This window comes from Drosophila obscura, unplaced genomic scaffold (assembly GCF_018151105.1).
Source record: "Drosophila obscura isolate BZ-5 IFL unplaced genomic scaffold, ASM1815110v1 contig_200, whole genome shotgun sequence".
NCBI classification, from domain to species: domain Eukaryota; kingdom Metazoa; phylum Arthropoda; class Insecta; order Diptera; family Drosophilidae; genus Drosophila; species Drosophila obscura.
Window position 1 is genome coordinate 525,253 of NW_024542791.1, and position 11,553 is coordinate 536,805.

An 11,553-nucleotide genomic window follows, 5' to 3' on the forward strand; every position below is an offset into this window, starting at 1 on the left:
TTGCAAAGCCGATCAATATGTGACGACGCGACTTTAATCGCTCAAAAATGCGAACTCGTTCGCATTGGAGCATCGGCATCGATAGCGAGTCATTGCTCGACTTTTATGACCCGGCAACGACGCCTGATTGGGCCTTTATGTCTGTGTTTTTGCGCGAATCGCGCGATATGAACACGTTTTAGACAATTGGAATAAGCCCAGAACAAGAACCACATATGTAATATTCGTACAAGCTGACAAAGCGGAAAAATACACAGAAAAATCGGATTGGGCTGGGAGAATCATATTTACATTAATTTCTAATCATCGCCGCCGTGTCGGAGCAAAGTGGCCCAGTCAAACAGCTTAACGGAGTGGAATATATATAGTAATACTCGTACTCATATTTATGCCTTCCTCTCGCCTGGCGCCTTATCAGCAGTCGGCACTGGCAGCGATAACAGCACGCGCCCAGCCGCCGATTTGGGCGTCTCTCGCTGGTGGAGTGGAGGAGAGTAGTATAAATATTTGGCAACATTCAGTTTCAGTGTCTTAATAACGCGCGACGGAATCGGAGGAGTCGTATGTAAATATCGTTACTCTATTGCGTCTTTAAGCAAATTAATAATATTAATAAATAATCCAGCACAAACTAAAAACAAATCCGGTGATCGGTGGTTTTCTGTTATTCGATGATCTTTGGACGCGTTTCATTTGCATATACTTGGGTCCGATCTGACCGAAATCTGTATGTCGCTTGACATTGGAATATCGTTCGGGTCAGAGGCAGTAACAAAAACGCTACCAATTCCGAAACAAATCCCTAGTTGAGGTATGTTTCTTTTGTGGTAGGTTAGTAATATTGTGACCGGCTTTAAGGTTGTTTCGTATAAGCATTTGTGCTCGCTGGCCCCATACTTTCTGAACTTTTTCAGTTGTTCGATAGGCGCTATCAGGAAAACTGGTAAGATAAAGCTGTAAATTGGCTATTGGTTAAGGTTCTTAAGAGATTATTTCTTCATTGCACTGTGTTTAATTGGGTTTAAGCATTATATGTGAAACGAAATTGTTGTTTTGAGTAAAATCCATTACTGAGAAACCACAGAAGTTGCTCTAATTCTGATCATGGAATTTATTAGATTTATTTCTTATATAGTGTGTGCTTAAATTGTATTTCCAATAGCATATACAGCTGTTTACATATGATCTATGATCAAATGAGGGATTTTTTTTGTATTTAATTAATTAATTTAGAAAAATCTGCTAATTAGGGATACAAAATATTAAAATATAAAGGAATTAATAGGAGAGGGGAAAAAATAGTATTTTGGGTAATTTGAAGTAATAGGAGAGGGGAACAAAAAAGTAATTACAAATTTGACGATAAAAGAGCAATTATTGCAAGGCTTATTTCTGGAAATAAATTGTATTATTATAATTAGGTAAACAAGCATAAATGTAAACGGAAAGGCTGGAAGGTGCGGGTAAGTCTTGAGGGAACAGCAAAATTAATCTGAACCAAAAGTGTTTGGCAGTCAAAAATCCCAAGAAGGATCTTATGCGCAAACATTTCCTCATTGCATATTGAATATAATATTCAATTTTGTAATATCGTTGATTGGCTGAGTACACAGTGTAATCATTTCTATAAACCAAAGTATAAAATCCGCATAAAAAATGGACAATATTCGTCATGAGGGATTTTCCCTGCAAGCAAAACAAAACTCTTCAAATACTCCTCGCTTTGAATAAATCATTACAAATTTTCCCCAGGTTTGCTGATTGATAAAGTTTTGGTCAGAACCGTGAGAGAGACAAGAACCCAGACACCTTGTTGAATTTATTTTTGGGTGGCGCAATCTCAGTCACTGAAATTCAAGGTTGGACATTAAATAAGCATTAGGATTTTTTTTTCCAATCGCTAGACAAAAAAAACCCAAAACGAATCGTAAAGATACTCGCTCCAACTTATCTGTGCCAAAGTTTCCAAAATCAGGGCCCAATAGTCACAAGACAAAGCGAACTTCAGTGGCAAAAGCACACAGCTGTTCGTTATTGAAGAACTCTTGCAGATGACTATGATTCCAGCCCAAATCTAATCATGCATCGCAGTTGCAGCCATCCGAAACTAATTAATTTGGTGTGAGCTGGCAATTTGCTGGTATCAATTGCAATATAAATCTTTAGCTGTCAGGGCGTAGTTGATCCGCTGGCAAATTGAATTTATTTGTTTGCACAAATAAATCGTAATATTAAATCAAATAAGTATTGTTATCTAAAATTAAGTATTCGCGCATAAATTATCGATCCGAAAGTAAAATGTGGCATGGCAGTACAGTCCATCGGTCGATCGGTTGGCTTTCCAGTTCCCAGGCGTAATTGCATATTTATAGACTTGCATTTGGATGCAGTTGAGTCGTTTTTATGAGTTATTAAGTGCGAATTATTTTCAAATTTTTACAAGCTTTCGACTGCCTTTAATTATAAAATAATCACAACAAAAAACGGACGGCACTGCTTATTGATAAGTTTTGAGACTGATGCGCATATCTTCGATATAGTATCGTTCCCTGAGCAGTCCAACACTCTCATCTGATCTAATTCTCACGCTGAATAATTAATGCAATAGTGGAACACAAGACATGCGCTGCTGTACAATGCAAATTAGTTGCATATTGCAGGAAGCTGTCAACAGATAACTAATAAAATAAACTTGATCCGTCTTTACTGGTCACTTGAATAATAAATTATGAATTTAATGCAGATAATCTCCAGAGACACCTGCAAGCCAGTTCCTAGTTGACCCACTACCAGGGCAGTGCTGCCATATCCAAGCGAAAAGCTTTCGCGCCACATTAAGCTCTGGGGGAAAATCATTTCAAAATTATCCAAGAATAGAAATCAATTTGAAAAGTTTCACAATTGCTGGACAACAACAAAAAAAATCTCAGAACGAATCAAGACAACAGTTGACACCCGAAGATCAGATACGTACAATCACAGATTGCTATCGCTCGTATCAGATCAGCACTGAGCGCGTTTTATATTGAGCGCTCAAGCTTGGACTCGCTGGATCTGGTGAGATTAGCGGCACACGGCTTTATCCGAAAAGCTGACTCGACTGTCCCTCACAATGTCGAGCGGTATTGGGGCCATATGAGTGCGAAATTGTGTCGCCCTCTCCACTCAGTCCGTGTGCGCGAGTCCGCAACCTAAATCAGACGCGGATTTCAGCTTCCAGTTCAGTTTCTGCGGCCACTGGCGACTGACGAGCGAACAGAAGAACGCTGCTGCCCCTGCCCCCCAGTCCACTGCTGTACGGGAAGCGTGCAAAAGTTCAAACAACCGTACACCGTACCCGTACGTACACCCGTACAAATAAACTAGATTGCAACGGAGCTGCCTGTGCTTAGCTGTGCTTAGTTGTGTGTGTGTATGTGTGTAAAGTGCCTTTGTGTGGCTTAGTCTAGCGGATTGCTATAAGCACACCTATATATAGTAGCGCCAGAAGTCGCTTACGCGCATTCGAACCTCAAACATCTTGTGGGCCCACAACTAACGGTCAAACGAAATCGAAATCGAACTCCAAACCCCAAACCGATATCGGAAAAATACGATAAGTCGCGCCGCTCATTTCCGGTGCGTGTGTGTGTGTGTGTGGTGCGAGCGCAGGCACTCCGTGGCTAGATTGTTTGTTTGTTCCTTTAATTTAGGCGTGCGTTACAACAAACCAAACCCCACCGCCCAAAAAACAAAACGAAACGGGGAAAACAAAAACTATACAAAAAAAAAAAACAAAAGCTTATCGCACTCTTTCGCTCTCTTTTGCACTCTTTTGCACTCTCGGCTCAGCCGCTCACGCACCCACGACGCCGCAACAGGCACAAAAGCAAAAACTGCTGCTAATTTGAAACGGTAAACCAATGTTTTTGCTTTTGCATAAATTTATTACAGTTCCTAGTACTAGTGTGAGTGTGCGTATGTGTATGCGTGTGCCTGAGTGTGTATTTGTTTTGTTGTGTTTATCGCCGTCGCCCCACGCATTTCACGCTCAGGAGATGTTTTTGTAATAAATTGTAAGTCGATAACTGATAGCCATGTAACCGGTGAGGAAGTTCTATCTAATCAGAGAGATTTTACTTGTAAATTTTGAAAGTGTTTTAAAAGATTAGTGCTTGAAAACTACATTTGATCGTGGCACCATTAAATTTGATTGTACAAGAAGTGTCATGAAATTCTGAACACAATCAGTGCAGTCGAGGAAATGGGGTTAATGTGGATTGCCAACTTTCAGTAGTATATTTATATATATTTTCATTATAGGAAAAATATAGAAGGGAAATAGTTCCATGATTGCATTCAATAAATTGAATTTGTGTCCCATAACTCAAATAAAATCTCCATGAAACAGGCACAATTCATTTTTATAGTCCATTTCATATAAGGCCATAATAAATATTCGTGTCTCCATATGCGTACGATATAAATATATTTTGGTTATAAAATCAGATACACATGCAAGCAGGTACATGGGTACTTAGGTACAAAAACTATATTAAATTCATTATTAAATTCAGAGTAGATATCTGGTACTGTCCATCGATAGTTAGAGCTAAAAATACAGTCAGGAATTCAGATTTGCAAACCCAAAATACATCAAAAATTAAAACTCAACTTTCTTAAGCATTTTCTTCATTTTTTATTATTATTAATATATTCAGGAAAAATAAACTTTGAAATTATATTTAATAATATTTCAGTTCAGTGAAGGATAGCCTGAGTTTGCCACACAAGTGCTAGACTATCAATATACATATTTATGTACCTGCATTGGTATGTAGTATAAAATGTTTGCCCGCTCTCTGTTATATTGCATATTTCTTTGTGCCAAACTCTGGAATTAGATCGCGTAGAGGCGATTATTCAATCTGACAATGACACCAAAGAGAGCACTTAGATGCTGATAATGTGAAAAGTAAATGTTGAACAAAACCAAGCTGTAAAAGATGTACTCTATCCATTATCACAGTCGCCAACAACTCGCCAGGCGCCTGAAAATGCTTTCGAATAAGTCACAGGCAGAGTTTTGAATCACTCGCAGAGATCGTAAACGCTTAATCATTTCCAAATACATCAGCTAAATCGTAAAACGTGGCAATTCAAGAGACTTCAGAGTGTTTAGATGGTTGGATGTCTTATCATTCCATCCCCCAGATACAGCTTGAGACTATATATATGTATGTATATATGTTGGGCAAACCTAATTAGCTTCGTAACTCGTAAGTCGGTAGACTTATACGGCTCGACTTATCAAGAATCTTGCAAAAATTGAGTATGAGTCGTTGTCGTTGTTGCTGCTCAGCGTCCAATTTGGCATTTGAATTGTCACCCGTTCTTTGTCAATTAGCTGACATAATTGGAGTACAATGTGCAGCAAAGAGGGAGGATTTGGATTTGTACTTGTATGGGGATTGCGATTGGAGGATGGGCCTTACTGGCATTGCATTGAAACGTCATTTGGCCCACTTGGGGAGTTTGAACTTGAAATCAGCCACTGCTGAATGCTCTCATGCTCATGCTCTCCTCTAATCTGTACATATGCGTATGCCAGATATAATTTACGAGTATACCTCGTATGCATCCAACCATTGGATCCAAACCATCATCAGCATCATCATCATTATTATGAGCTACCTAAACGAGGAAGTCTTGCTGGGCGGCCGCTGCCTCAATGAGCCTCACGGCGGGGCATCTATTTAGCCAGTGGATCCACCACTTTGATTTAAATGTGAATGCGCTTGACCCAAACTGCAGTTGCAGTTCCAGCTGCAGCAGCAGCAGCCTCCCCAGCAGCTGGGACCTTCGCCTGAGGCCCCCAGCAAAAGTCGTGTGTTTAATTATCGCGCATACGCCGCGTTGTCGAGACAACACACAAAAAAGAAAACAAAACTAAAACCAAACACGAAAATCACAAACATCCTGCACTAATTCCAAAGGGGGTGGGGGTGGGGGGGGCGAGGGTTCCGCTTAATTAGCGGGAAAAGTCATCTATTCGATGCATAATTGAGAAGACAGACAGACAGACAGTCAAGTGAGCAATTCATGAAATAAATCAAAGGCGAATATTCCTATTTCATTCAATAACTATATGGAGGATCATTTAGCGAATCAGATGCAATACAAACCATGTGGGAAAATTTCCGTTTCTTGTGGAATATTAAGCATCTTTTGAGAACCCAACCAAATTGAATCAGGCTGAAATGATCTTAAAGCTGAACAAGGGTCACAACCAGAATTACGAGTATTCAAATCAATTCGATTAGAAAATATTCAAGGTATTCGAAATAAGGTGCTAAATTTTCGCATCTAGACAGCTGTTCAGTACCAGGAACTGTTTGATACTTCACAGATACATTTTTACCGCAGATAATCTATTTCAATGACTGCAATTTTGTAATAACCTGATACATTCGATGTCCAACCTTATTTAAGGCATAATTTAAAAACAAATTTAAAAACGGTCATTTGTAGACAACTTTTCGAATAAATTTCCTAATCATATCCGGACACTAATACTACATAACTTATGCAGTTCAAAGACACATGAAAAAGAAACCAAAGTTATGATTTTATCAGGGTGGATCATTCCGAGCGCTTATTCATAGATTCGACAGATGTTCTAAATAGAGACATTTAATCACATAATTAAAGCACTTTGCTAAAAGTATATTGGAATGGAATTTTTAGAATATTTCCTTGGCGCGTTATGAAATAGAATAAATAAATAACACTGGAGAAATAAAAATAAAACATTCCCACCCCCCATTGCCATCCCTCCCTCTCCTAAATATTGCATCATTTTCCTCAGTGCCTTTTCTGCCCTTTCCCTTTCTGTGCCCCTGACCTCTTCATAGACGGGGCAGACAAGTTCAAGACCGTAGGGCGGGGGGCACTGTCCATGTCTCCGTTGAGGCGTATATCCCGCACACTTTCGCTTTTTGTTTTGTTTCGGTGGCATTTTAGTTATAATCAAAGCTCTTGGCTGTGATGTTGTAGCTGTGCCTAAATTGGATCTATTAAGTCACTTGAGATAAGTCAGGAGCGTCGGACTTAAGTGTCTGCTGGAGGGCCGCCACTCAACGCACAGATTGTCACGTTGACGTTGAGCTATCAGCAAAAGAGCTTCGCTCTCAGGTGATCATCATAAATGTGGGACATCTGACAACATCTAAAAGAGCCGAGGCAAACAGACTATCGTGCGCCATATATAGCTTATGGTGGGGATATATTTGTATGCTCTACTGAGCAACAATAAAGGATTTCCATATGATTGGCACATATGATGAATTACGAGGCTGTTTTTTATGAATTTACTTTAAAGGAGTAGAGGATCTAAATTTAAGTTAGAAATTAATTGTATCAAGGCACAAATGAACAATGGAACAAAAAAATTCATATTGTTTTAAAAGACTTTCGGATTGATAAATTAAATTAAATTTAGCTAAAGTTCTTATCATTTTTTAGCAGAGAAAAACAGAGGGTTTTTTTTATAAGCACATCCCTTAAGTGCTCACAAGTTAATGTTGTTAAATAGGAAAAGCTACTCTGGTATAATCTAGTGATAGGAGTTCCACAATATACATACATATATAATCAAGTACATATACGTGCAAGCACCAAGACACAAAGACAATGCCCAAGTTAAGCCTCCGCATGTCGGGTGCATACTGGAAACAGTCAGATTTGATGGGTGGATCTGATAAGCGTGTAGCATCTATGGGAACTATCTGTTCTATAAGCTATAAGCACTTATTTTCTTTGCTTCGCTATGGACAAACTAAATATTAATAAGGATTGTGCTGCGGCCCCATCTGCTAATAATTCTTTTTTTACATTTCCACTTCCAGACAGCCAATGTCCCAGTGGATGTGGATGTGGATTTAAGCGTTGATGCAAATGTGGATCTGTATTATGCAACAGCAGACAGTCGGTGGAGAGAGAGAGAGGTGACAGACAGACCAGAGACAGACAGACGGACAGACAGACCGAAAGACAGATAGACTGATAGACTGAGCGAGTAATTATCAGTGCCAGATTATTATCATCAGCAGCAGCAGAAATGCAACAACGGTAACACACAGATCCGGAGAGGATCAGTGTGCCACTGAAGCGGGGCTCTCCCTCTCTCTCTACCTCTCTCTCGTCCAGCCGGACGGAACACAATGCCCGTGGGCTCATACACGGACCGCCTAGACCGAGACCATTGCGAAAACAGTTGAACATCGCCGCGTACAGGTTGTGGTTGCGATTGCGGATACGATTACGGCTGGAGCGCAGGACCGCAGTCAGACCCCGGCAAACATATCCGGAGTGGAAATTATCAGCAATTAAAGCAATCAAGAGCCAAGGCAGCTGCCCTTCATCAGAGCAGCTCGGGGATTGGCTTGGTTTGGTTTGGTTGGGATCAGCGATGCTGACCACAGAGATGGGCACAGCGACGGGGCCCACGCCGATTATTGTCAGCAGCAAGCCACAAAAATCTCATTGCCAAGCCCCGGCGCTGGCGTCGGAGCAGCAGCTGCTACAGCACCACCAACAGCAGCAGCAGCAGCAGCAGCATCCCCACCTGCCCATCCACACACATGGCCATGGCCATGTCCATGGCCACGTCCACTGCGAGAAGTACTCGCCGGAAGCGCCGCGTCGGAATCTGCACGAGCTGCTGCTGGAGCTGCTGGACATGCTGCTCTCCTGCCTGGTGGTGGCGCCCTGCGTCATTGCCTACTGGCGCGGCACCTGGGAGCTGATGGGCGTTATGCTCTTCCCCAGCAGCCTGCCGCTCTCCGCGCTCTCCTCCTTTCTCATCGGCGGTGTGGGGCACTTTGTGTTCACCATCACGCAGAACTTCTTCAAGGATCACATCCACCCGGACAAGCGGCGGCTCACCTACTACGCCGTCTCGCGCCTCTACACCGCCGTATTCGGCATTGTCTGTGTCAATATGTGGCGCGGCGCCTGGATGCTCTGCGACTGGCTGACCAGCGTCGACTCCCTCATCATTGTCTCCGTTGTAACGGCAATCGCTCTCATCTTCCTGGTCGCAACACGCACCCTCCGGAACCTCGGTGCCGCGCCCTACACCGTCACAATGGACCACAAAACGGACTATTTCGAGGTTGACACCATGTTCAAAATACCCGTAAGTGAAAGGAATAAATGATTATATTTCATTTACGAATTTCAATTAAAACGAATTAAATGTTTTCCAATTGGATATCCGATAGCATCGATCTTGATATTCTATCTCGAACGAAATTTACACACCACCTTCGGAAAGGACATACATTTTAGTGCTTTAGTCCCTTGATTCTTCAAAAATCTTCCATGAATTATAGTTTCTATGACAGCTCAGAAAGATATCTTCAACATTTAGTGAATTAAACTAAGAGTAGGGTCTGTTTTGGATCACGTTTTTGAGACTTTTAGAAATGGCTAAATCTACTTCGCTGAGATATATAAAAAGACATATTAAGGATGCGTCGCGCTGAATTTTATATATTTATTGAAGTTAGACGTTTGGCTCCCCTCGGTTAATTATCCATTGATTTCTTATCGATCAGTTCTCTTGCTAGAATTATCTGCCGATCGATGATATACCCAACGACTTCTACTGCAAAATGACATCTTTGAAATGAACTAACAATTCCAAACAGCCAGCTGTAATAGTTTCATACCCGACAGTTTTATTAGTCTCGTAGCAGCAAGTTTTTATAGTTTCATAGCAGATGGCGTCAAAAGTTTCATAGAAACCAGTTCTGTTTCATAGCAGTAAGTTCATAGATCATCTCCGTTCCAATGATTTGCCCATTCGGGAACAAATTTCGTTTAATATATCTTAAAAGTTGGGTCACTGCTGGCCAATTTTAAAATTCCCGCTTGAGAGATTTAATATAAATTACAAAATATCATAACAATTCAGTTTAATATGATTCTTACTTGTTTAAAGGTGTTTTCTCCGTACTCACGAAAGTAAATTACAATTTTGTGTGCTGATTTAATTAATTTAATTTATAGGCCAATCCAAAGGCTTTGCTTACTGCTTATGAAATTAATAGCACTTGTTTTACGTAAGATGTTCCATGTAGTCAGTATCAATAGACGGGTCGATATGGCAACTACTCTATAGATACCCATTCATTTATTATATAATTCACGACTTAATATTTACTTACTTCCCTCTTCCGTTCTTCTGCTAAAGGGTTTCCATCAACCTGGCCTCTATGTGCTGGACACACTCTTCTCGGTCTTTGTCATTGGCAGTCTGGTGGTCATAGCCTGGCGCGGTGTCTGGGGCATCTTTGACTTGACGCTGTTTCCCAAGGACAAAGCCAAATCGGCATGGGGCTCGCTGGTAAGTTCCAATTTTTTTAGCCAAATCATTTTGCAACTTTCTAAGCATTTCCCCCCCTTGCAGCTAATTGGATATCTGACCGTGTTTGTGACGTTTCTCATCCATCCCCTGATGCGGTATGTGTCGCGTCGGATAAGCGGCATCCTGAAGCTGATCATATGCGACATTTACTATCTGATGACCTTCTTTGGGGCGGTGAATGCATGGCGCGGTATCTGGAATCTACTCGATGTGTATCTATATCCAGGTAAAAGGTTTTTCTCCGATTTAAATTTACCGACCTGTGATTAATCTGAATCTGATTCTTAGAAAATCGACTGATGAGCTTCTGGCTAACGCACATCATACCGTTCCTGCTGCTGGCCGCACTCAAGTGCTCCAACTCCATTCTGGTGCGTGGAGTGTTCATTGATGCCGAGGGAGCTGGCGCCGAGAGCGTTGACATTCCCATTAACTACGTGCGTCTACACTTTCTGCGGGAGCGACGCAAAAAGGTTTCACAGTCATCATCGTCAGCGTCATCTGCACCGCCGCCGCACTATTACCTGAAGCCGGAGCACGCGACGCTCGGCAGGAGTGCGGAGAAGGATAAGGAGGCGCAGAGCAGCCTCATCGAGCAGCCACATGCCACCGTGCAGATCGTTTAGATACGGCCAAGGACGGGCCTTGTTTGTTATCGTTAAAATCGTTCTATGTCTAGCTGTTAAACTAGTTGTACGCTTAAAGTGCCTAAGCCTAATCTTAATTCACGTTTAACGAGCTTACTTAAGAGTCAGATGTGTAGCCTTAAGTCCTAGACCTAATCGTTAGCTGTTATCCTACTCATAATCCTTATCCTAACCAATTCCCCAGACCTGTATAAATGCTAACCAACTGCACTTTCGACCCTATATATCGTCCAAATTTCACGAAGCTAATGACGAACGACAACACCATCAGCACACCCCGGAACACACACATACTCCGATACGATTACGAATACGATTAACTATTGTACATTATTCGTATTTTCAATAAATTGTTGTAAATATATATAAAGCAATGTGTGGAAGATTTTTAACTAAGGACACAAAACGAAATAAATATTATGCTCATATGGAATATGGCCAGGAATAGCGTATAATTTATTCAGTTCCTTAAGACCAAGGTTACCATGGAATACT

The 11,553-nt window shown here is 41.3% G+C and overlaps 1 protein-coding gene across 4 annotated transcripts; it reads left to right on the forward strand.

Moving 5' to 3' along the window:
* The first annotated feature begins 843 nt into the window (after window positions 1-843).
* Window positions 844-11,488, forward strand: LOC111073059. 4 transcript variants are annotated; one of them, XM_022365192.2, is made up of 5 exons: window positions 844-943; window positions 7,887-9,178; window positions 10,238-10,390; window positions 10,454-10,637; window positions 10,700-11,488. In XM_022365192.2, exons 2-5 carry the CDS (start codon window positions 8,450-8,452, stop codon window positions 11,035-11,037), a joined length of 1,404 nt encoding a protein of 467 aa, XP_022220884.2. In that variant the 5' UTR covers window positions 844-943; window positions 7,887-8,449; the 3' UTR covers window positions 11,038-11,488. The 4 variants fall into 4 exon arrangements, with proteins under 4 accessions (XP_022220884.2, XP_022220883.2, XP_022220882.2 ...); XM_022365191.2 differs by lacking the exon at window positions 844-943 and adding an exon at window positions 3,186-3,339; XM_022365190.2 differs by lacking the exon at window positions 844-943 and adding an exon at window positions 3,769-3,894.
* The last annotated feature ends 65 nt before the right edge of the window (window positions 11,489-11,553 follow it).

Excerpts from the sequence above, each read along its gene's own strand:
- LOC111073059 (XM_022365192.2), top strand. The coding sequence starts at position 8,450 with ATGCTGACCACAGAGATGGGCACAGCGACGGGGCCCACGCCGATTATT. Across the intron at positions 9,179-10,237 it reads ACACCATGTTCAAAATACCC|GGTTTCCATCAACCTGGCCT; the intron begins GTAAGTGAAAGG and ends CTTCTGCTAAAG. Across the intron at positions 10,391-10,453 it reads AATCGGCATGGGGCTCGCTG|CTAATTGGATATCTGACCGT; the intron begins GTAAGTTCCAAT and ends CCCCCCTTGCAG.